A 24,681-nucleotide genomic window follows, 5' to 3' on the forward strand; every position below is an offset into this window, starting at 1 on the left:
TAGGTAAAATTTAAGTGGCAACTCTGATGCTACAGCCAACAGGTGATTCAACAGCAGCAGGAACTATTTTCGCAAATTTGTGCTGTCAACATCTCAAGTGCTTTTTATTTTCTTTAGAAAGAAAAAAATTATCAGAAACATCCATTAAGAGAGCTTCATTGCGGTGCCCAGCTGGTTCTCAAGCATAGCGGTGGCCAACATATGATGCGCATGCCAAATCAGCACTTAATCCTTATTTTAATGGCAAATTCAAGTGTTGGCTGCTGCCTGTTTAGAATACAAATTATGCTCACAAAAAAGAAAGCAGCTGTAAATAATTATATAAAAGACATTTCACTGAGACAGGCTGTATTTCAAATATGGTGATGTATTAACAAGAAGCAATCTCTACAGTTCTTCTTTTTCTTCCCTAGAGGAGAAACAAAACAAAACAAAACAAAACAAAAAGATGGTGGCTACAGCCCAGATATTGGGATCCTGGATTTCTTTGTAATTCAGGAAACAAACATAAATTTAAAAAGGGAGTTAATAGACTTTTGGGGACCAATCCAAAACAGGAGCCAAACAGTTGGCTAAACTCAATCCAGTTTTCGAACCAAGTTGCACATTTTCTTCCATTTGTTGTTATTCATATTTCCCCAGGTGGTTCATGAGAATCAGTAATGGCCACTTTTCCAGCTTTTGTGCAATGAATCAGCTGGCAGAAAAGAATAATAAAAACTGAGAAAATGGTATTGCTAAAACCTGAAGGCATGCAGTCAATTCCAGGTCTTCAGTTGTCCTTTGCGTCATTGTGCTCTCATTTTGCAATCGCATTGTGGAGATTGGTGAGATTCAGAAAGAAAGGAATTATTAATAATTGAAACATCATAATGGTGTCTAATGGCTATAAGTGCACAGGCTTTCATATACAGAGCTTGATGAGGAATTGCATGTGTAAATGGAAGGCAAGCACACAGTCCCCCAATACAAGCCATACATTATTGCTTCAGAAAAGCCGGATGCCTAATAATCAGCTCTTCGTGAGCTGGAGTAGCAGTGTGGATATTGTCCTCCCTGATGGCTGCTGTACAACTGATTTCTGCTTTTTGGAAGGAAAAAAGATATTATAAAGTGAAAAGACAGGTGTTCTGTCCCTGCACATCAGAGACAACACAATACATTTGGGTGTTTGTGATAGAGAGAGAGAGAGAGAGAGAGAAATCCAACTGGAATTTTCCATGTTGCTAAAATCATTTTAAATATCTGACAATAAAAATTTGACATTTCATTGCCCATCAATGGTACATGATCCCGCCCCTATTTCTCACATTCTCACTATTCTAAATGGCATATAAACCAGGTGGATTAACGGATAGGATAAATGCCACCAGTTAGGAAATGAGGCATGTCTCTATCAGAGCTTCATAGCCTATTAGATTATTTCTGAGGATAGGGTTGCCATATTTCAAACAGTGAAAATCTGGACAGAAAAGTTGTTGAGAAAAAATAGCACGTTTGGCAAATCTGGACGTATGACAAAGTGTGTTCTCCCTCATGGAGGTGGCTCACAAGACACCTCACTGTTACTAGGCAAATGGTTTGGCCATCCTTTAAGCAGGGACGGGCTGTTACTGGGGAAATCTAGATGTTGCCATTTGTTGATTGACAGCCCTATTTGTTAAATACAATGCTCGCAGCGAGGAACTTCCTCTTTTCGCTGCTTACTTCGGATCACCCACCCTCCCTTCCCTAATGTTAGGCTGTTTGCTTGACCTTGCTATGCCTGTCATGGGGTCGTCTGCTTTGGGGCAGGGGCCTGGTAGGAATTTTGTCCATTTGGCTGGTTAGTGTGTGCCACTTGGTTTTTGCCTACTGCGTAGCAAATCGTCACAACTTGTAAGGTTTGTGGTTAGGCATTGGTCTTGGAATTGGTTGGTGGAGGGGTATGGATTCGGCTGTGCCTGCCCCTCCAAAATGCTGCTGCTGCTGAAGGGTTTTACCATTAAAGGAACCCAGGGGCTCCCCCATGCTTTTGTCCGAAACCCCCTGGCAAGGGGCTAGGGCCACGCAAGCCCCTGGGAGCATTCTGGGGAGAGGTGAGGCATAGTTCCCAGTCCCGTCTCTCTCCCCAGGTGACTTACCCTTCCTGACTTCGCGGGGGGTGCGAATGTCAGAGCTGTCCCCGTGCGGGGGCAGTTAGTGCTACCAATGCCTAAGCAACCACTCACATTGCTGTAATTTGACTAAAGTTGTGGCCAAAATTATGCCAAAAACCTTAAACAAAAATTAAGTGTCAATTGTGTTTTTCTTTGGGGGGGGGGGTGTCTTGGGGACCTCAACGCGCAACCCTATCTGAAGACAACTTACATTTGTAATTAATAAATTTTAAAATAACCAAAATAAATAATCTTAAAATATACACTTTTGCACTTTAATCTTGAATTTATTATGCAACAGGTCTTCAAACTCAGCTGTGAATCTCATCCTCCCAAATTATCTTACCCCAAACCCACTGAAACCCTTATCAAGTCCCAGTCTAAATATGGAGGTTTTCCTCACCCTTTAAATAGATATAGAAGCCACATCTTAAGAAAACTCTGTCAGAGGAAAATGGAGTTTCACATGACAAAGTCATTCCCAGAATTTCCACAGTCTCCAGTAGAACTGCAGGGTCTTTTTCTTCTCTCCTCAAAAGACACAGAGGTGAACTTCAGGGAATAATATCGTTCACCATACTCTGTGGGGAAGTCATTGCTATCCGTCTCACTTTTGACAATTTCACATTTGGTATCCCTTATATCTGAGGCTAGATGCAAAATGGTGCTTTTTGTAACCAAAGGCCTGCCATCTGAGGTCGGAATATTAGGACTGCCAATTCACTAAGATGCTTCAATGCTGCAAACTGCTAACTTAATTCTAGGGCTTCATCTCACCCTACTTGTGCATCCCAACCACTGCTCCTGAGCTTTGGAAGACTCTCCAGACCAGCATTAGACATATCACAAAACAGTTAGCAGAAATCAGCAAAATCCTGCGTACATGGAGAAGTGCTATAGGTATTATATGGGTGTCAGGGAACTGCCATCGGAGCCAGAGGCGGAGGGAAGGCTCCAGAGGGATGCCGGAGAGGGTCCCAGTAGGGAGAGAGGCAGCCCATCTGCTGGGGAAGGAAATCAGCGTAACACCAGTGGAGAAGGGGGGCAGATGGGGGAATCGGCGAGGGGGCTCCAGGACTCCTCGCCGGAGACCAGCGGGGAGAGCACGGGTCCTCCGCTGCCCACACCCTCCCTGCGCAGAAGACTTCCGCGCAGGGAGAGTAGGAGGAGACTTGGCGTCAAAGAACTTCTTTGCTGGAAGAAGTTCAAGAAACACTCATTGACGGATTCTGCCAGCGACTGAGACAGCCACGAAGTGAAGGGCTGTCCAGACAGAAAGGGTTCAACCAGGTAACCTAGCCAGGAGTGGTGGCAACTTACGCACGAGCAACCCCTTAGAACCATTACAATGGTCAAACAAAAAAGGAAGAGGATGGTACAGTAGTCATTTTTCCCCCAGCCCCAAGGACAGCACTATATAATGACTCTTGCATGATGTCCATTCACTGACTAGAGGTATGGGGGACGGACGGACTGGAGGGGAGGACTTCTTGCATTGATTGCTTGGATAGGTCAGTTAGTAGAACATGAGACTCTTAATGTCAGGGTTGTGGGTTAGAACCCCACATTGGCCACATTCCTGCATTGCAGGGGGTTGGACTAGATGACCCTTGTGGTCTCTTCTAAGTCTACAATTCTATGATTCTATGGTGGGGGGAATAATGGCACTGGCTTCATCTGAAGACAGATTCCTTGGAAATTAAAAGAACAGAACAGAACAGAAAATCTTTAGTGCGGCATTAACGCAAAAATAGGAAAAATCTCTAAAGGTTGAAAAGAGTTTGTGCATCTGTAATGCAGTATTAAACTTTTCAAAGCCAATTCATTAGCAATCAAAAGTCATAATGATCCAATGGATGTTTACAGGCATACAGAAATTGAGTTTGTGGCTTCTGTTCAGTTCATCTCAGACAAGTATCAGTTCTTACTGGCCTCATCATTTACACAGCTAATACTGTATAAATAAATGTTCTGGCAATGTTGGCAGTGTCTGGAAGTTAGTGTGTAGACCACAAGGGGATATTAAAATACTATCCGGCTTTGTTTTGTTAGAAAGAGGGAGATACTTAATGGATAGCTCTAAAATTCATTCATGGAGCTCTCTAACACCAGTCCTCCATGTTGATATTTCTCCAGCTGAGCCGTTTCCGATGACACCACAAAATTTGTTTTCCACACAAAGGGTGTGGAAAATAAACTCTTGACCTATGCACAAGAAGTGGGAGTAAAGCACGTTGATGTAAGTTACACCGGTATAAAGTTACACCGGATCCAAACCCCATTCAGCAGCAGAGATGCTGCTGCTCTGCCTGAGCCTGACAGAGGGAAAACAGGCCTTTAAGATAGTGTTCTTATGCTGGGTTGCCAGGTCATGCTCCTACCACACCAACTTCTTAGGCCGCAGCTCACCCAGGCTTGTCTCAAGTCGGTTGAGCCCAGGGCTAAGACAAGATGAGCAAGTTACACCAAGATACCTTCAGCTGAGCTGGGGCTGGGGACCTAAGGCCTGGCTGAGCCAGGTATCCATTGCATCCTAAGCTGCCCATCCTGGCAGTTCTTACCACATATGCATCTTGGTATCACAAAAAGTGCATTGGTTTAAAAGTATATAAGTGGTACCTTGGTTTAAGAACATCTTACTTTATGAGCAACTTGGATTATGAACGCTGCAAACCCGGAAGTAGGTGTTTTAGTTTGTGAACTTTGCCTTGGAAGCAGAACATGTTCCGCTTCCTTTTGAGTGTGTTCCATTTGTAAATTGAGTCCCCCTCTGCTATGGGAAAGCACGCCTTGGTTTAAGAACACTTTGCTTTAAGAACGGACTTCTGCAACAGATTAAGTTCGTAAACCAAGGTACCACTGTATGCCCCATTACTGACGCAAAGGAGCTAAATTCAGTCCCAAAGCCTACATTTCATGGCGAAAGAGATCAAGCAGCACTAAAGGAGGGGCCATTGTAGGTTAACGCTAAAGAGCAAATAAATAACTACAACGTAATCTTCTCAAAGTTATTTAAGTTATCAAGTCGCTTTATGAAGACAAACAAAAATAATTTTAACAACATAAATAACATAAAACGTTTTAGAAAAATGCTCACCATTGTTTTCTAAAGGAAGAAAGCAACAAAATCTAGAGCTGAGATGAAAAGTTCTCCAGCAAACAATCTTGTCTTGAACAATGGCCTGGAGGAATTCTGTCTCAAAAACCAGGATCTCCTACCTGAGTGAAAGACTTTTCTCTAGTACATGGGAGGCTATCAGTGTTACTGGCCTCAAATTTCCCAGGGATGAGAAGGTGACAAAAAAAAAGCGAACTGGCTGTATAACAGACTATTGGTTGGGCAAATATGTTGTGGGCTTTTATATCTGTAAATTAACAATACAGTGGACCCTCCGGATACAAATTTAATTATTCCGGGGGTCCGTACTTAACCTGAAAAGTCCGTAACTGGACTTTTCACATGCGCGCAGTGCGATAGACCGCTTCTGCATACACTTCCAGGTTTGCTGTGTACGCAACCCGAAAGTTACATATCCAGAGTACGTAACTCGAGGGTCCACTGTATATTTTACAGTATATTAATAAAACAGGATAGATAAGAAAAAGTCAACAGGCCATACAAATATCAGTAGTTCCACCTGACAAAAGCAGCAGGAATTAGAGGACCTGTCCACAACAGTCTACTGATCAAATACCAAAATATACTCCCTGCACATTTCCCCTTATATCTAAGAGGTCACTGGTTTCCTTTTTTTTGTTTCTGTAAATGTTGAAGAGGCCTAATTCTGGGAAGAAGTCTAATATAAACTGATGCTCATCATTCCATCTTTTTAACAGAAATAAAAGAGAGGAAGCTTCACAGGAAACAAATTCCAGAGTTGCCTTGTAATTTTTAAAAGCTACATAATTAACAAATTACATTTAATGCTGCAAAGGAAAGCAGTGAAGAAGGATGAAAGTGCCACAATTATAATCACATTAGAGCATGAAAACGAAGGATCCAGCTTTGAACCCATTATGTCACTGGCAAAATTATCATTAATGTTGACTGGTTCAAGATAGGGCCTTAAGAGAAAAATAGCTGATGTTATTCTGAAATATATAGAAGCTGAGGGAAATCTCTTTGAAATTCAGTGCTTAGATGCTGTAGCAAGAAAACAATGTTGAAATAAAAATCCTTTTGGAGTTTAATTTTGCTAAGTTCTTTCTGGAATCTACACGATGTGAACAGCCTTCATCAAGTGTCTGCCATGAATGCATTAAGACGGTGACAGGAGAACAGAGCCATGCCCTCCATATCTGAAGGTCTGGAGGGAGATTCCAAGCATGTTGAACTCAATGCTCTTAGAAGCCTGTCCCCAATCAGGAGTCCTGCTCAGCCATTATTACCGCAATTTTCCATCTATAGGACGCCGCCATGTATAAGATGACCCCTATTTGGGGGCCTCAAAATTTAGAAAATAGGGGGAGGTTTATTTGGGGGGAATGCCGAAAACCGCTCACCCACCAGAACGCAGCACACAGCCGCTTGCGTCGCTTACAAATGCCGCTAAAAATATCGTGCTCGGGCTTCGTTCTGGCGGGTGAACAATTTTCGGCATATCACGGAAAGAGGAAGTGTGCAATTTTTCTTCTCCCACTTCTACAGATTGTTTGAAGCAGATCTAGGATGGAAGCTCTCAAGTTCAAATAGCCCCATATAGGGGTGGGAGGACCCCAAGCCAGACCAGACTTTTCCTTGGCATGCTGGTTTCCTATGAGTACGGAGTTTTCTTTCATTCTCCTGGGGAAACATTCAAGTACAAGATGCCCACCTGCAGCCTGGAGTGGTGCAGTCCCAAAAAACCGCCCATGTGATCCTTATGAAAACAAAAAAATATTAAGTTTGTGTCCCACCTTTCCTCCAAAGGAGCACAGGGCAGCAAACTTCAAAATATTAAAACAATACAATTTAAAATTACATAAAGACATATTTAAAACATATGATAAATACTGTCTTCAAGGGTACAGGGGTCAGCAAACATTTTCAGCAGAGGGCCGATCCACTGTCCCTCAGACCTTGTGGTCGGCCGGACTATATTTTGAAGGGGGAAAATGAACAAATTCCTATGCCCCACAAATAACCCAGAGATGCATTTTCAATAAAAGGACACATTCTACTCATGTAAAAACACACTGATTCCCAGACCGTCACGGGCCGGATTCAGAAAGCAATTGTGCCAGATCTGGCCCCCAAGCCTTAGTTTGCCTAACCATGGTATAGAACATATTATCTAAAGCAGGAGGTCACTACAGCATGGACAACTGAGGCCAGGGTATTCTGCCATAGGTGGCAGACCAGCTTAAGCTGGACAAAAGTACTCGCGAAATACAGTACAATCCTTGCTAGAGCAAGACACATCAAAAAGTGTTTCAAGAAAACACATTGTAAACCTCAAAGCGGGAAAGCACATTGGTGAAAGACGGTGTCACAGTGTTATAACACATATAAACTCCCCCCCCATGTGCTGAGTCCCCTTTTTCTGTGAGGCAGTGCAACCCCTCCTAGAACAGATTGTACAGCTGATTCCAGGACAATATATAGAATGGCCCTTACAGCATGTGGCTATAAGATAAACCCTTGATCTATTTCAGCAACTCCAGTAACTTAAGAATTTATGTACTTAATTGAGGGAACTGCCTTATAAATTGTTTATGGGAAGACATATTAGGAAAATCTCTTATAGGCCCAGACTTTGTAAGAAAGTGCCTAGTAAATTGTTCATTTGAACAGTATAAGTTTCTCCTGATCCCAGAAATCTCATGAGAAAATTTGTTGAGCCATGGAGGGTTCCTTCAAATCACCTAGTCTGCAATTTTCTATTCACTGGCTTATTGATACCAGATGGGATAACCAGAAATACAGATGTTGTTGGCAGAGAGCGGGGATGCAGGGGGTGGGATGTTATAAAAACTGGGGGGGGGGCATAATTTTGTGCAGTTTTGGAACTATAAAAGCCTAACTTAAAGCCATTGCTTTTTTCATAACCGGCTGGAGCAGACACTGTAATATTGACTGCACCTGCATTTGTCCAGAGATTAAGGAGAATGAGTTAAGATGACAGGTTAAAACCACTGACAGTAAAAAAGAGCAACAACAAAAAAGCAGCTTAAAAACTCCATCTATGACCAGGGCTCATTTATGTGTACAGGTTTATATATAGCATGGATGAAGCCGTTCCAGAGGAACCGTAAATTGAAGTAAATTTAAAGACGCCTATCTAGTATTTTAGCCAAAGGGGAAATAAATGTTTGGCAATAGCATTGTTGTGAGGGATATGAAGTTATTTAAGAAAGAAAGAGGTACACAGGAAGTCCTATTTGTGGAGACAGAAAAGATATTATGAAGCATGAGTTCCAATATGACTTTGTTTCAAAGCAGTCATCCATTGCAAAGATCCATTGCAAATACCTTGACCACCAATCTGTCCAGAGCAAACACATCTCAGCTTGAAGGAGGTATTTCTCATTGTTTTTCGTGTGTGCTATTTTTAAGGGAGCAACCTCATGCACAAGCAGCTAGCATAAAGCAAGTCAGTGCAAATTAAGCCTGTGTAAAGTTACACCAGATCCATAGGCTGTTCAGATGCGGGGCTGAATTTATAGCGGTCTCTGCTAAGCCAGGGTGAGCAAGTTATGTCAAGCTATCTTTGGTTGAGCTGGGAGTGGGGATTTAACACAAATCAGCTGTTTGAGCCAGAGATTTGCTGCATCCTAAACTGCTCATCCCAGCAGATTTTGCCATAGAATTACCTATTTCAACTGACCACAGGAATCCTTACCCTAACATCATACAGGTATATATCTTTAAGACTTTCACCGATATTTTCAGCTGAATCAAAGAAGTGAGAAGCCTTTTTAAAAAGGAATGGGGGGGGGGAGAATTAAAACTCTCTGGCTGGCTGTTATCTTTCTTTTTTAGAAAACCTCTCTCACATACCTTCATTTTACACAACAGATTCAATTTCTTCCCTATTCATGCATCAAATTTACATGATTTTTGTCTTTCCTCCCTCATTCATGCAATTTCCACTCGCACTTAGTGAACTGGGCGCTGGATCCCATGTATTTGAATTGTATGTTGTTATCTTGGAAAATAAGAGCTGGGGGTGGGGGCTCTGAGTGCACAGCAGGACAGGGGACAGCTGCCACTACATATCCAGTTCCTGCTTGCATGCCTGGGAGGGTAGGCCTGCTGCAACCATAAATCAGCAGAGAGGGAAGCCCACCTGCCCAGGACCCTGGGAGCCGTGAGGTCTCCCCTGGGACTGGGCATGTCCTCCCACAGCTAAGTTTAGAACTTTATTTTATTTTGCATGTCCAAATCAGATTTCTGTCTACACTGTGCTTGCCCGGGTGTATTTTTTAAAAAAGGGAAAGGAGGCAGTTCCAAAGGAGCTGTTTAGGGAGGGGAATCCCATCCTCACCAAGAACTGCTGGCCCCTCTTTCTTACAACAGCTGCTTCTGGGGCTGTAGCTATTTCTCCCCAGATTCAATCAAAATAATTCAGATTTTATTTTTAAGAATGAAAGAGAAATTCAACTGGAAAAAACACCTTCAGACTTATTTCTTTTTTATCAGGTTTTACAATTTAATATTCAACACATTTGACACATAAAAGAAGAAAAATACAAAAAGTGAAATTCTCCCCACCCCATGACTTCCCTTAACTTCCCCTTCTGGCTCTTTAAATATATGCTACTTCTGCTTAATTTTATCTTACTTTCTATGATTCTTTTTTTTTACTGAATGCTCTTATATTCTTACCATTTTCATACAAAATTTTCTTTCAAATTACACCTTACACTTAATTAATTTCCATATTGTTGTTTCTTAAATGTGCGCTTATTTTCTTAATTGTAAGCGTTCACTCAAGCCCTACTAGTGAGTCCAATTCTTTACGCTGTTTCTGTAGATACAACATAAATGGTTCCCAGTCTTTTTAAAAATCTCTATTGTCGTTGTCTCTAAGTCTTCCTGTAAGTTTCGCCATTTCTGCAGAAACTTAGCAGAAAAACCTTCAGAATTATTTCTGATTCATTTTAACTTATTAAATCCAATGAAATTTTTGCCCCCCCCCCCGTTTCATGTTAAATGAATCCATGCCCTACTGTAATCTAGGTTAGATTACTGCAGTGTGTTGTATGTGGGGCTGCCTCTGAAGATGGTCTTGAAACTGTGGCCGGTGCAGGAGTCCACTCACCGCACTTGGTGGGCCCCGCTGAGAGCCAGCACCCCTTTCCTGATTGCATTATCAAGGGGAACCCCCTTGGGCTGTTTCCTGGGCAGCAAATGAAGTCCATGGGCTGAGCTTGCTGCTGGGGAAAAGAGACTCCATCTGCTCACTCACTTGGCAAATCATGAGCAGACACAGAATCAGCATCTTTCCTGAATCTTCCAACATTCAGCCTCATTGACATTATGTTTGCAAACTGGTCTTAAATGAGATATTTATATTGCAAATACATCTTGTTCACTGAGTGGAATAAAGGCTCATGTTCATTCTCTCAGTATGAAAACCTTAGCATAAAAGATACTTTTTTTTTTAGAGTACAAAATAATGTTTGTTTGTTTAATATCCTGCCCTTCATCTAAGGATCCCAGGGTGGTTTAAATTTTATTATTATTATTATTATTATTATTATTATTATTATTATTATTAATAATAGTACCATGCCCATCTGACTGGGTTGCCCCAGCACAAAAACAAATAGCATAGTAACAAACAAAACTACCCCCCCCCACCCCCAGTTTAAAAGGACATAGATTGTTTAATTAGCCAAAGGCCTGGAAGAAGAGGGATGTTTTTGCCTGGCACCTAAGGATATGTAATGGAGGTGCCCAGTGAGTCTCGCTGGGGAGAGCATTCCACAAATGGGGAGCCACTTTAGAAAAGGCCCATTTTCGTATTGCCGCTCTCCTGACCTCTCGTGGAGGAGGCACCTGGGCCTGATATAGTGATGATGATTGTAGAGTCTGGGCTGATTCATATGGGGAGAAGCCGTCCTTTGAGGTATTGCAGTCCTGAGCCACTTAAAGTCATATTCTATTGACAGCTCTGATAAAAACTTGCATTTATATGAGCAGCATTTCCAGTTCCACAGTGTGGAATTGATAAATAAAAGAGAGAGTGATGCCCAGCGATACTATCCCTGCACAGGCAGTATAGTGCCGTCCCAGGGTGCTTTCATTCCATTTGTTGCACTGAACAGAGGATAGTTGTGGCTTCTGATTCAGAGACATTTACTGTATTGGTATTTCTGGTTGGGGTGGTGACATTTAGAAAGGAACAGCTGGAATTTGCATCCTATTTCACACATAAAGAATCAAAATGTTGAACCAAATGAGGATTCAGTGGCCCCCAAAAGTGTGAAATACTATTTTCACTGCAACCTGAGTGGCTTTAATTGCTTCACTCAAATACAGAAAGGAGGAAGCTTATATTTATTGGGAACGCCACCCTTTAGCCGCTACAAAGGTCTAGCACAAACTGTATTTTCCTACAGCGGTCCATTCATTTATCCACATAAAACTCTACCGTAAATACTATGCAATTCCATTGGATTCTAATAGGTTTGCCTCTTTTGTGACCCTGTCCCCTGAGGCGCAGGAGTCACAGGAGGTTAATCTGGTTTTGTGATTTCTGGTTTACTCCAAAGCCCCTCTATCTTTATTCTTACGTGGGTTTCCTAAGGGCTGTGCAGTGAAGTGGATACAGGAGCAGGCAATAGTTTCTCCGAGGCTCAGGCATAAAGCTGAAACAGAATGAGCTCTGGCCGCTAACTCTGTTGCTGCGTCTGATAATAAAGGAATGTGATTGGGTCATAAAGACTTAAACACGAAATTGAATCATTTTGTAGCAAATACTTACTATTTCCAAGTAATTGGAGCAGAGCAGGATGAGAATTCTGACTCGGAATATTTGTTACCTGAAAGAAGCAAGCTCAAAAAGGGCAGGGAGATGCTCCCCCCCCTCATTCCTGCTTCGTTTTCACCCACCCTCTGCCTTCAACATTAATGAAGCTTCAGTAGAGAAGAAAACAGAGCCAGTGTCCTGGAAAAGGGCCCCCAGATAGAAAGAGATTTAAAAATATATCTACAAACATATATTTGAAAAGTAACCCCCCCCCCCGCTTTACAAACTGTTCTGTCTCCTTTGGTATACTGTGCGCATCTACCAATGCATCTACCAATGTATCTGTTTAAAAAAAGAAGAAAAGACCAAAGCCAAAACGAAGTTCTCTCTCCCACCCCCTCAGTAAGCAGTTCCGTCTCGGTTGGTCCATGCGATATATAAGCAGCCACAGATTTGTGTCTCAATAGTTATTTACAATGAACAAGACTTCTGCAGCAGCATCCGGGGGGGGGGGGGAGAGGGATGGGTCTTAATCTGGCAAGTCAAGGAGGAAATGGTTCCCTGAAGGTAGAAAATTTGAGGACTACGGCTATAGACTACCAACTTCTCTTATGTATAAGTCACTTCTGTGTTTGTTTACAAATTTAAATAATGTCATCTCTATGTTTGGGACACATTGGATAATACACTTACTCAAATGTGTGACCCCGTGCCACCTGTCTCACCAACCCACCTCAATATTGGGCATTATTGCATTGACATAAGGATGCATTGACATATGAATTCATGCACCGACATAAGGATGCTGTAATGATGAAGACTACCTGGATGAAGGAACCAAGGGGATGCTCATAAATTTGCGCATGACACCAAACTGGGAGGTTTATCTACTGCTGTAGAATACATATACAGAATTCAAAATGACCTTGGAAGTTTGGAGAACTGGGCCCAAACTAACAAAATGAACTTCAATAGTGACAAAGTGTAGGATTCTACACTTAGACAGGAAGAACCAGATGCACAAATATAGGATGGGGGACACCTGGCTTACTAGCAGGACACCTGAAAAGGATCTTGGGGTCTTGGTGGACCACAGGCTGAACATGAGTCGACAGTGTGATGCAGCAGCAAAAAAACACCTAATGCTATGCTAGGTTGCATCAACAGAAGTATAGTGTCCAGATCAAGAGATGTAATAGTACCACTCTATTCTGCCTTGGTCAGACTACAGCTGGAATTCTGGGCACCACAATTTAGGAAGGATGTTGACAAGCTGGAAGGTTTGCAAAGGAGGGCAACCAAGATGATCAAAGGTCTGGAAACCAAGCCTTATGAGGAATAGTTGCAGGGGCTGAGTATGTTTAGCCTGGAAGAGAGGAGATATGATAGCCAACTTCAAATATCTCAAGGGATATCACATGGAAGATGGAGCAAGCTTGTTATCTCCTGCTCTGAAGGAATGGCTTCAAGTTACAAGAAAGGAGAGTCTGACTAAACATTAGGAAAAGCTTTTCCATATTGAGAATGGAATGGAACAGTAAGAGCTGTTCCATATTGGAATGGTCTCCCTTGGGAGGTTTGTGGACTCTCCTTCCTTGGAGGTTTTTAAACAGAGGTTGGATGGCCATCTGTCACAAATGCTTTAGCTGAGATTCCTGCATTCCAATTCTAAGATTCTGTGCTTCTATGCATAGGCCTATTTGGGTGACACACCAAGGGGGTCAGGAAAGATGAGATACTCTCAGTCTCCACAGTGCCTGGGGATGCAGACCTGGATAAGTGCACTGTGCAATTGGATAAGTGTACTGCCTAACCTGGTCCTTTTTCTGGCATTTTGCAAGCCATCTGTGATTCAGTTGGCCTACCTGTTGGTACAACACCAGAGACACAAAGTCTAACTGCACAATACCATACCACATGATAATAATAATAATAATTTATTATTTATACCCCGCCCATCGGGCTGGGCCTCCCCAGCCACTCTGGGCGGCTCCCAAAAAAATACTAAAATACTGTAATACATCAAACATGAAAAGCTTCCCTGAACAGGGCTGCCTTCAGATGTCTGATGTCAGATGTCATGTACCCTGCACTGTGCAAGAAAAAAGTCACATTTATACATAACTAGTGAATCTTTACGAAGTCAGTTAGAAAAGCTGTTTTACAACTTGTTTACGAAGAATAACAAATATTTCAAAGTGATGAGCCTCAGTTTAAAAGCCAGTTTGAAGCATTGCTCTTGTGGTCAAAGTGGAAACTGTCCCTTTGGACTTACTTCATCAGTGTGTGAATCATTACCTTAGTATTTATGTTAGATTTCTGAACATGTTTATAATTTTACGCCTCACATCACTAGTCCTTTCTGTGGTTGAAAATCATTCTGAGGTCTGAGCGCACATTGTCCACAGGCTAGCTCTTCTCCTTGGGCTCCAGTGTTCCCGCTTCAAGCTACATAATAACTGGCGTAGGCACAGGAAGAAGTAGCTGCAATGGTCGGAAGATCCTGTTAAGAATCCTTTTTACCAATAGGAACAGGACCCAGCAAGAAAGTTTAATAAGATTTGAAAGCACAATGGTAACTTCTCCCAGGCGGCCTCTAAAACAGATTTTCAACACTACAGTTTATCACTGAAAATAATGTAAGCTAATTAGTGTCACTGGATATCACTGCAGTATTAATTTCTATAACTTATACTTGCATAAGATAGTAAGCTGATGATACATAATAGTGTAACAGCAAACACAGAAACAAGATTAAAAGCCTACGTAAAAGCAATTGTAGGAGTGGGGAGGCAATTTTCATTAAATATCAGCATGGAAACTGTTGGGATGGTAAGATAAATAATTGCAATTATAATAAAGCATTATAATGTGTTTTCCCTTCACCTTTGCTTGATTACATTATGGCCTGGTTATCACAAACAACGGATAAGGTTGCAAACCTGTGGCTGGACTGCACTGCTTCAAATTTCAGGTGGGATGTACCGGTACGTAATTTAATGCTGCTCCATTCAAAATGCACATCCTGTAGCTCAGCCATCTCCCTTACATGCCAGTTTTTCATGTGTTGGTATTCTTTCCTCCACCCCAAAAAGGGTAGCATTCCATCATGAGAATTCCCAAATTCAGTATAAAGTAGTACACATGCTTACTATCTCATCCATGGCTTATCAGAATTATTTTTGTTTTAAATCATACGTGGTTGTTTTTAGTAGACACCCTGTATTTTCGTGAACCACTACACAGTGCAACATTTTCTATTACTACTCCACAGGGTAGCATGCTTTTTCAAAAGATTCAAATTCATTCCATCCACAAGATTCTCTCTTCCAAAATATTATTCAATTAATTATCCTTTAAAAGTGCATTCTCCCCACTGCTGAATGGGATTTGGATCTGAGGTAACTTTACACTGGCTTAGTTTACACTGGCTTGCTTTATTCTGGCTTCTTATACATAGGATTTGGTCTTTTAGCAGCAAGGAGTCAGAAGTGAACATTAGACAAGCACTTTTCAATACTTTTCTCAAAACCACAGTTAATGAGAATGTTAAATTGTTCTATTTATTCTATTTTCCTTCTCAAATGAAATAACACAACTGAAATGGAAGAGTGCAACTCCATTTAATTCCATTTTTAAACAAGTAGACCATATCACAGAAGCAAGTTTTCAGTTCCCCAAAGATACACCTAGTGCTAGATAAAAAAATTAAACTAATCAAACCTTTATAACACTACAGTTGTACCTTGGATCTCAAACACTTTGGCTCCCGAACAAATCAGCTCCCGAACGATCAAAACGCAGAAGTGACTGTTCTGGTTTTCGAATAATTTTCGGAAGCCGAACATCTGGCACGGCTTCCACAGCTTCCAATTGACTGCAAGATGCTCCTGCAGCTAATTGGAAGTTGCGCCTTGGTTTTTGAAGGGTTCTGGGAGTCGAACAGACCTCCAGAATGCATTCTGTCCGAGAACCAAGGTACGACTGCACATTAATGCAGAAGTTGTTGCAGTAATGGTTGCCATTAATTTGATTATGAATTGATTTTAGAATGTATTTTAATTAATTGACTGTGTGATTTTATGTACACTGTGCTATTTTAAATTGTTGTTAGCTACTCTGAGCCTGGCTTTGGTCGGGGAGGGCAGGATATAAATAAATTTTATTATTATTATTATTATTATTATTATTATTATTATTATTATTATCATCATTATCATTATCCCTGCTGTGTCTCTGGTCTCTTCGGGCTTCCTCACATCCTCTTCAGGCTCCAGGGAGGGCCTCCTCATGAGCCACAAGGATTCTTCAGCTCTTTCCCTCAATTTCCTGGCATGATCCTATTTATTTATTTATTATCTGGTACCATGCTTATATGTGGTTGATTGCAAATTGGTCACACGTAAGTGGGGAAATGCCTGTACTTGGAATTGGTTCTGGGAACAGGTTAGAGCTCAGTATAGTTGTTTCAATAGTATAGTTGTTACCTCTATGCAGCCCCTATTAACAGCTGGGCCAATTGTAGTTTATGGACACTTTTCATAGGCAACCAACTACAGTGTGTATTACAGTAATCCAGTCTCAGATTCGCAGTTTCCAGAATTGGAGATAGTTACCCACCAGCCTCTGGGTTACAGTTAGGAATTCCTGAACGTAACTGACATTTGGGAATTAAAGGTCAAAGCTGGCTCCAGCATAACTCTGAAATAGTAAACCTGCATTTTCATGCTACCCAATATAATGCAGATTGAACGCCAATCTCTAGATCAGCCCTACAGACAAAAAAATTCATCTAGATTAAACCCACATGCAGTCTACTATCTCCTCCAGGTACCCTTTAAGACCTCAACTATCTCTAGAGTAAGAAAGAAAAGAGAAATAGGGTGTCATCAGCATATTGATGTCACCGAATGCCAAATGTCCAGATTAACTAGTACCATATTGGCCTGAATATAAGCCACACCCAAATATAAGCTTCACCTTTAAAATTCAAGAAAACAAAACAAGACAATATCTGAATATAAGCTGCTTCCTTAAAATTCCGCAGGTACTCACACCCATTCTGTTTTACCGTATGTCTGTTTTAGCAGCGATATCGTAAAATCCAATTTCTGTGAGGTCGTGAATTTAAGCTGCACTTTAACTTTTCATGGTCGGAATTTGGGGGGAAAGTGAGGCTTATATTCAGGCCAATACGGTAACTGGTTTTGTATAGACATTAAACAGTAAGGAGAGCAAGATGGAAGTTTGCAGGAATCCATAGAACAATGGCTAAGATATCAAACAGCCCTTCAGCAACACCTTCTGAGAACACACCTCCAGAAAGGACCTGTACCAGCATAACACTGTGCGCCACTGAATCCATCTGCAAGGGTACCATGGTCAATGCAATACCCTGCAGCTGAGAGGACCAGCGAAACCAACAAGGATGCATTGTTCCAGTCCAGTTCTCAGGATAAATACAGTACTAGGACAACAAAGAATTGATGCTTTTGAATTATGGTGCTGGAGGAGACTCTTGAGAGTCCCATGGACTGCAAGAAGATCAAACCTCTCCATTCTGAAGGAAATCAGCCCTGAGTGCTCACTGGAAGGACAGATCCTGAAGCTGAGGCTCCAATACTTTGGCCACCTCATGAGAAGAGAAGACTCCCTGGAAAAGACCCTGATGTTGGGAAAGATGGAGGGCACAAGGAGAAAGGGACGACAGAGGACGAGATGGTGGGACAGTATTCTCGAAGCTACCATCATGAGTCTGACCAAACTGCGGGAGGCAGTGGAAGATAGGAGTGCCTGGCGTGCTCTGGTCCACGGGGTCACGAAGAGTCGGACATGACTAAACGACTAAACAACAACAACAGGACAACCAAAACTATTCCTACCCTGAAACTGAGCCCAAGACCACATAGGCTGGTCCATACTTCTCCTGCTCCTGTTGAGGTATGCCATCAAAACTCCCCCTTCTTGTGCTGCTTCCAGTTGCCACACAACCGGTTGGTTTTAGCTGTATATAATATCAGGGCCGTCTTAAGAATATCCGGCACCATCTTAAGCATATCCCAGACTTGTCTACCTTCTTTTAGGGCTGGAGGAGGCAGGCAGTGGCTGGAGGGCAGCTTCTCTGGCAGGGAAGAGGCAGAGGCTGGACATGGCGCCTCCCGGCTCAGCTGGCCGCTTTGTGTCGCAGCACACCAAGCAAGTAAGCCTGAGATGAGCAAGCGAGGGTGTGTACGCCGCTCCCACCGAGCGTTGGCTCAGGTTTTTTCCCTTTTAGCCTTCTGGCACCATGCAGAATTTGGCACCTGTGGGCTAAAAGGGAAAAAACCAAGCCAACACTCAGCGGGAGCGATGCACACACCTTCGCTCACTCAGCTCACTTGTTCAGTGTTCCCTGGACTCTCGCCTGGCGCCCTCCAGAACTTGGAGCCCGGCGCCCCACGCCACTAGCCTCTATGGGTAAGACGGGCCTGTATAATATAATATAATGTAATGTAGATGGAAACAGTTCTCAAAGTCCTGGCATGCCATTCTATGGATGCAATTCTATGGATGCTCATCAAAAGGAGGAGGTCTTATGTAGCCTGGCAAGTGCCACTTCAGCAGGTCTTGCAATTTAGTTTGAAGAAGTGAAATAACATTGATGATGGAGACATGTGCAGGCTGTAGTTCCTTGGCTAATGGAGCATAGTCAGTTTTGCCATATTTACTAATCAACAGTGATTGGGGGAAGACTTTAGTGCAGCCATCCTCATCCTGGAAAAACAGCAAGTACCTTCAGTAGTCTTTTGCATGTGTGTGAACCAGCCACAATAATTTTCAAGGAAGATCCTTGCAAGCTGTCAGGCTGTTCCAGCAAAACCACTTTCCTGCACATCACGGAGATTTAAAGCCAATGCAAATTGGCAGGTGCAGAAAGTCAAGGTAGCCAGTCCACTAACTGAATACATTTAGAAGTGCAGGCATTGGATCCCCTTCCCCCTTTAACAGGGAAACGAAAGGTGTGTTGGGAATTCCTTTCCTCCAGTGCTGCAGTTGTGTGTGGGATTGTTACATGTCACGTGTCCATTTACATTCCAGCACTGATTATTGGAGTCAATCAATCAATTCCTTTATTCGACCGATAGTCAGAAATAAAACACAGAAATAAAACACAATACAGAATTATGAACTAAAACATCATAGGGGTACATGAATAAGGTAGGGCCACAGCACTAAACCTCTCACAGATAACCCACATCAAGGCATTCAATTGTACGTTTCCGACGCTTGAGTGCCAGGAAAAGGAATTTAGCCACTGACAAAGTTGTTTTCCTAGAAGACTTATTTAGCGATTATTGGAGTCTTGTGAACGCAAAGGGAGACACGCTGTTTCCGCTCTGTATAGCTTTTGCTTTTACAGCTCTTTCTCCGAGGAAGAAAGACAGAGGAGCCATGTTTTCTTTGTTCTGTTCTGTTTGATTTTGTTGCTGTTTAGTCGATTAGTCGTGTCCGACTCTTCATGACCCCCTGGACCAGAGCACGCCAGGCACTCCTGTCTTCCACTGCCTCCTGCAGTTTGGTCAAACTCATGCTGGTAGCTTTGAGAACACTATCCAACCATCTCATCCTCGTCCCCTTCCCCTTGTGCCCTCCATCTTTCCCAACATCAGGGTCTTTTCCAGGGAGTCTTCTCTTCTCATGAGGTGGCCAAAGTACTGGAGCCTCAGCTTCACGATCTGTCCTTCCAGTGAGCAGTCAGGGCTGATTTAATTTGCCATAAATTAAGCTTAGATGTTACTCCTCAAGGCTGAGCTTCTGTTTTGAACTCTGCTTGTCGTGTCCTCATGTCCTTGGATATGGGCCACATCAGGGTGATGGGAGACCAGAGTGACACTGAGTTGGGGGGAGGCATCAGGCCTTGGCATTATCATCCAACAAGGTGATAGGAGAACCAATATAACCCTGTCTATTCATTTGACATCCCTACTGCAAATATTTATTAGTACTAGATGTGGAAACTGATGGCATTATATATGTTTTCTTGTAGGTTAATGATTGCTATGGGGGCCCCTGTTTTTATTATATATTGACAATAATATTTTTGTAGCAGTTTTGGGATCTTGAGGAATTAAGGATTAAAATTTTAGCACATCTTGATCTTCTAAAGATCCACAAAGCTAGAAACAAGCTTGCATATTGTTATACCTATTATATTAAAAGACTAGAGTACATGCAATTGTTCCCTTCCACATCAGTTTTAATTATCTGATTCTCAGCTGACTTTGGCTGTGATGCATAAGCCACAACCTGGAGCACCAGGTGTGATTCTGCCACAATCCCAGCAACCCACAGGGAATAAGGCAAAAACCACCTTCAAGTTTATGATAATTTGAGATTTATTTATTTGTTATTTAAAACTGTCTCTGCTTCTCCAAAGGGAGCCCAGAGTAGGTTACAACAAGAACTACTGTACATATGGATTTATTTATTTATTTTATGCATTACTGTAATTTCTATACGACTAAATTTTTTTTTGTCAAAGCAGTGTACATAAATAATAAAAAATCAAAAGTAAAAAATTAAAACAATATAAATCAGAAGAACATAAAAGGGTCATGTGGCAGTATATTAATATAATTATAATTATTTTATTATTCATTAAAATTAAAGAGAAACAACTAAAAGTATAGAGGAGGCAAACAATAATTTTAAAATATTAAACATTAATGGAGGTAAAATATATAAGGGTAAGCTTGTGTAAATAAACATTTTAGGTTGCTGTCTAAAACTGAACACAGTGGATGCTTTTCTAACACAGGGAGGCAATGAGTGATGCAATATAGGTGCTGCTGCATTATAAATTCATAGGATTGTAGAGTTGGAGGGGACCCCAAAGATCATCTAGTCCAACCCCCTGCAATGCAGGAATTAAATTATTCATTCCAACTGGCCACCATATGGATGTTGTATGGGACAGTGAGCAATGCTTCTAAACATAGGAAAAACAATTTAAACATAATTTCAACCACACTAAAAGGCAATAGTGCAAAGCCTTCCTTCAAAGCCTCCCAAGGCCTAGATGTATAAAAAGCTTTTGGAAGGAGCAAAAGAGAGAGACTGCCTGATTTCCCCTGGGAGGTTCATAACAAGGGTGCAGCCACCAAGAATACCCTGATTTGAGTCCAGGACCAGCTCCAGACATTTTGGCACCTAGGCGATTCACAAAATGACACCCCTCTTCCCACCAGGGAAGAAGGGGTGAGTGAATATCTACATCAAGAATGAGGGTGGGAGGAATGAAAGATCTGTGGCCCCTGTGGATCCTGCCACCCAAACCAGTAGCCTCACCTTGCCTCATGAATGGGCCAGCCCTGCGTGGGTCCTTGTTCTCCATTATTATTATTATTATTATTATTATTATTATTATTATTATTATTCCTAAATCTTTCTTTCATCTATGAGCTCACTGCTTCATCTCTTTATTGTTTACAGTTTGTTAACAGTTCCTCCTCCCCTGCTTTCTCTTTGCTTTTCAAACAGATGGCAAGAGTAAGTGTTGTACATTTTTTAATGTAATTGAAAATCCAGCACATCACCATATAGCCACATCAGCAGGAGTATGGGACGCGGCTTTGATCCTATCTAAACTGTTATTCTAGAGAGCCTGTATTGCTGCATGGAAGATGAGCTGCGAAGTTCAAGGAGTACATTACACATGCCTAGCTTAGGTGAACACAACTGACACAACCTTTTCAGACTTGCTCTGCAGTCCACATCTACCAGCCTGACAGTATCTCTTAGATCACAGTAATGAAAATGACTGATCAATTAACCAACCTGTGATTTAAACAGCATCAAATGCTACAAATTAATAGTGAAGAAGTCATGGATGATCTAAAGTTACATTAATGCTACTTACGCTCGCTGTCATCTAAAATATAGCGTAACTGTCAAAAGTTCTGCGCAGGGAGCATTAAACATGAAACTAATGCCATCCCCCTTTAATGGCTGTAGCTGGGAATGAAGAGATTTTCTCAGATCTCAAATTCAGGTGTCTCCTTGAATTCATGCTGAGAGCAGAAACATGCATTGCTTCTCTTGATATCCTGGTCCTCATTCCCATTTATTTTGCAGTGATATGAGGGGTATCTTACATGTATGGATGACTCAGTACAGCATATATAAGAACTTTATTTTCACATCACACATGGTGGTTTTCAGTTGAGGGCATCCGTTCACTTTCATCAAAAGTACAGAGCAATCTAGAGCTGTCTATGAATGCAAGTGAGAGCCACCCCCTTGAGATTTCATAGTGCTTCCCTATTTCTTAAACAAAATCTGCCTATAGAGGAACCTTCTCTTCTCTCTAACACGTGAGATTTTGGAACAGGTGACTCCTTTGAACATGTGCAGCAAGGGAAGTCGCTTACAAGTTTGGAATGTCTAACTTTTTTTTTTTTAAGTATCGCTTCCAAGTCCACAGGGTTCATTTGGATTGTTGAAGGTATAAGGCAATTAGGCATCTGCAGGAGCTAATTTTTCACCCTGCAACCCTTTTTCAAAGAAGAACCACCTCTCAGTTCCAGACCTTTTAAAAAAATAACGTATGCAATGCAATCTCAAGAAAGTCACACACAGAGAGATAGAGAATATTCCAAAGTCCCTGGAAAAAAAACTACCATTTAGTTTCAATGGGGGGGGAGGGGGGGAAGGAATGCGTATTTTCACACATTTTCCTGCCTATTTGAGTGATAGGCACTTTACTAACTTATAGTCATTTTCCATTTTCCATTTCAGGGAGACCATTCAGTGTCTCATAATGCTGGAGCCCACTAGTGAAACTCAGAGGACAGTTGTTCTGCAGCTACCCTATTTTGATCTCTCTTGGTGCAAAACCATTCACGTTTTCCAACATGACTACTACCTGAAGCTAAAAGTACGGTATTTCACATTAAACAGTTGAACCTCCTGTGCTTCTGCTGTATAGCACTCACCTCAACACACACACACACACACACACACACACACGTGCAATGTAGCAGCACAAAATTCAGAACTTTCGAATATTGCACAGAAGTGAGTTAGTTTCTTCTAAGTGGCTGCCTTTCCAGAAGGACTGACCTGGAGCAATGCATTCCATCCAGCTGAGTACCACAATAATGCACACGCTCCCAGGACTCAGCTCGAGGGATGCTTCTGCGTCATGCCACTAACCACAGCTGTCAGCAAATACATTAACAGCAAGGAAGGAAGGGTATGGGGTGAAGAAAAATCATTAATGACATGCGGCATGACCCCAAGACAAGTCTCTGTGGCTGCACACATTTGCAGATCTAATTTGTGGGCTCTTGAGTCAGATAAGGCAAGCAAGCCAGATGTGTGTGGGGGGGGGAGATGTAAGAACAACAAATATATTTGCCAGGCTACCTCAGTTTGTGTATGGCTTTAGAGGCCTAGATTCTTTACTGATTTTTGTTTGATGTTTTTTAATATAATTTTAAATATTATTCTTATTTATTAATTCTTCCGTTTATTTACTTGTTTGTTTATTTGTGAACTCTCTAGAGCACCTCCATTTAGGAGTGGAAAGCTAAGGTACAAACTAAGGTATGAACCTTAGTGACAGGGCTGGCACTAGGTTTCAGGGGGCAGGCACAAAACATGAAGCCCCAGGCCACAACTGCACAGTATTTTCCTTCTTCTGATCACTCACCACTCATATATACAGCCACATGGGAGACCGAGATTCCAGTTCCAGTTTGCGCCTTCATGCATTCTTTGAATCCTGACAGAGAGCAAATAACATGGAAAAGCAAATAACTAAAAAAATCTCAGAAAATAAAAGAGAGAAATGCAAGTTCCAGGAACGCCTGTTTGGGGAGAGCACTCCATATCTGGGGTGCCACCACTGAAAAGGGCTTCTCTCCAGTGACCAAGGGCCTCACCTCATAAGAACAGAAGAAGCAGCTGCTGGATCAGGCCAATCAGTTCCAGCATCCTGTTCTCACAGGGGCCAAACTGAGGTTTGTGGGAAACCCCAAGCAGGATTTGAGCACAAGAAGACTGTCCCAACCTGTGCCTTCCAATAGCTGGCACTTCAGCTAGGTCGTTTGGCAAACTTCTGGAGAAGGGCATTTGGTTCCAGTCTTAAGGACTGGGCACATATACTGTACACAGAAGGAGGCAATCCTTCCCAAAGTCTGGCCTTAAGCTGTTTTAAGCTGTAAAGGTTAATACCAGAAATTTGAACAGGGCCCATCGAGGAACTGAAAGTCGGTGCAGATAACTACTGGTACAATCTATAATATCTAGCAGTTCCCAAGAATATTCCTACTGCCTTACTTTGGATCTGCTGCAGTTTTTGAACCATTTTAAAAGGCAGCCTCACTTACCTATTTTTAAGAGAAATGCTTTTACAAAAAGTAGACCAGGATCATCCCGCATGTATTGCCCAGCTCCTTGATGGCACATGAGCAGCTAAGCCAATGGCAGCCAGAGGGACAAGGACAACTTTGCTTGCTCATATGCACTGAGGCTCAGGAGAACTGCCACTTGCTGGATAACCACACAAGGCTGATTGTCTGCTTATATACTAGTACAGTCATACCTCGGGTTACAAACGCTGCAGGTTGCGCGTTTTCGGGTTGCGGACCGCACCAAACCCAGAA

General features: G+C 42.1%; 1 protein-coding gene across 8 annotated transcripts in view; it reads right to left on the reverse strand.

Moving 5' to 3' along the window:
• The window catches only part of PCDH9 (protocadherin 9), a 747,296-nt gene that overhangs the window by 93,506 nt on the left and 629,109 nt on the right, over positions 1-24,681 (reverse strand). For 3 of the 8 annotated variants that reach the window (XM_081907283.1, XM_081907281.1, XM_081907279.1), the window contains one exon: positions 23,727-23,798. The exons of the other annotated variants lie outside the window; for them this stretch is intronic. In XM_081907283.1, the coding sequence (XP_081763409.1) occupies positions 23,727-23,798 (72 nt within the window). The remainder of the gene's footprint in view (positions 1-23,726; positions 23,799-24,681) is intronic. 8 annotated transcript variants of the gene reach the window in all.

This window comes from Podarcis melisellensis (assembly GCF_964234715.1).
Source record: "Podarcis melisellensis genome assembly, chromosome: 4".
Lineage (NCBI taxonomy): Eukaryota > Metazoa > Chordata > Lepidosauria > Squamata > Lacertidae > Podarcis > Podarcis melisellensis.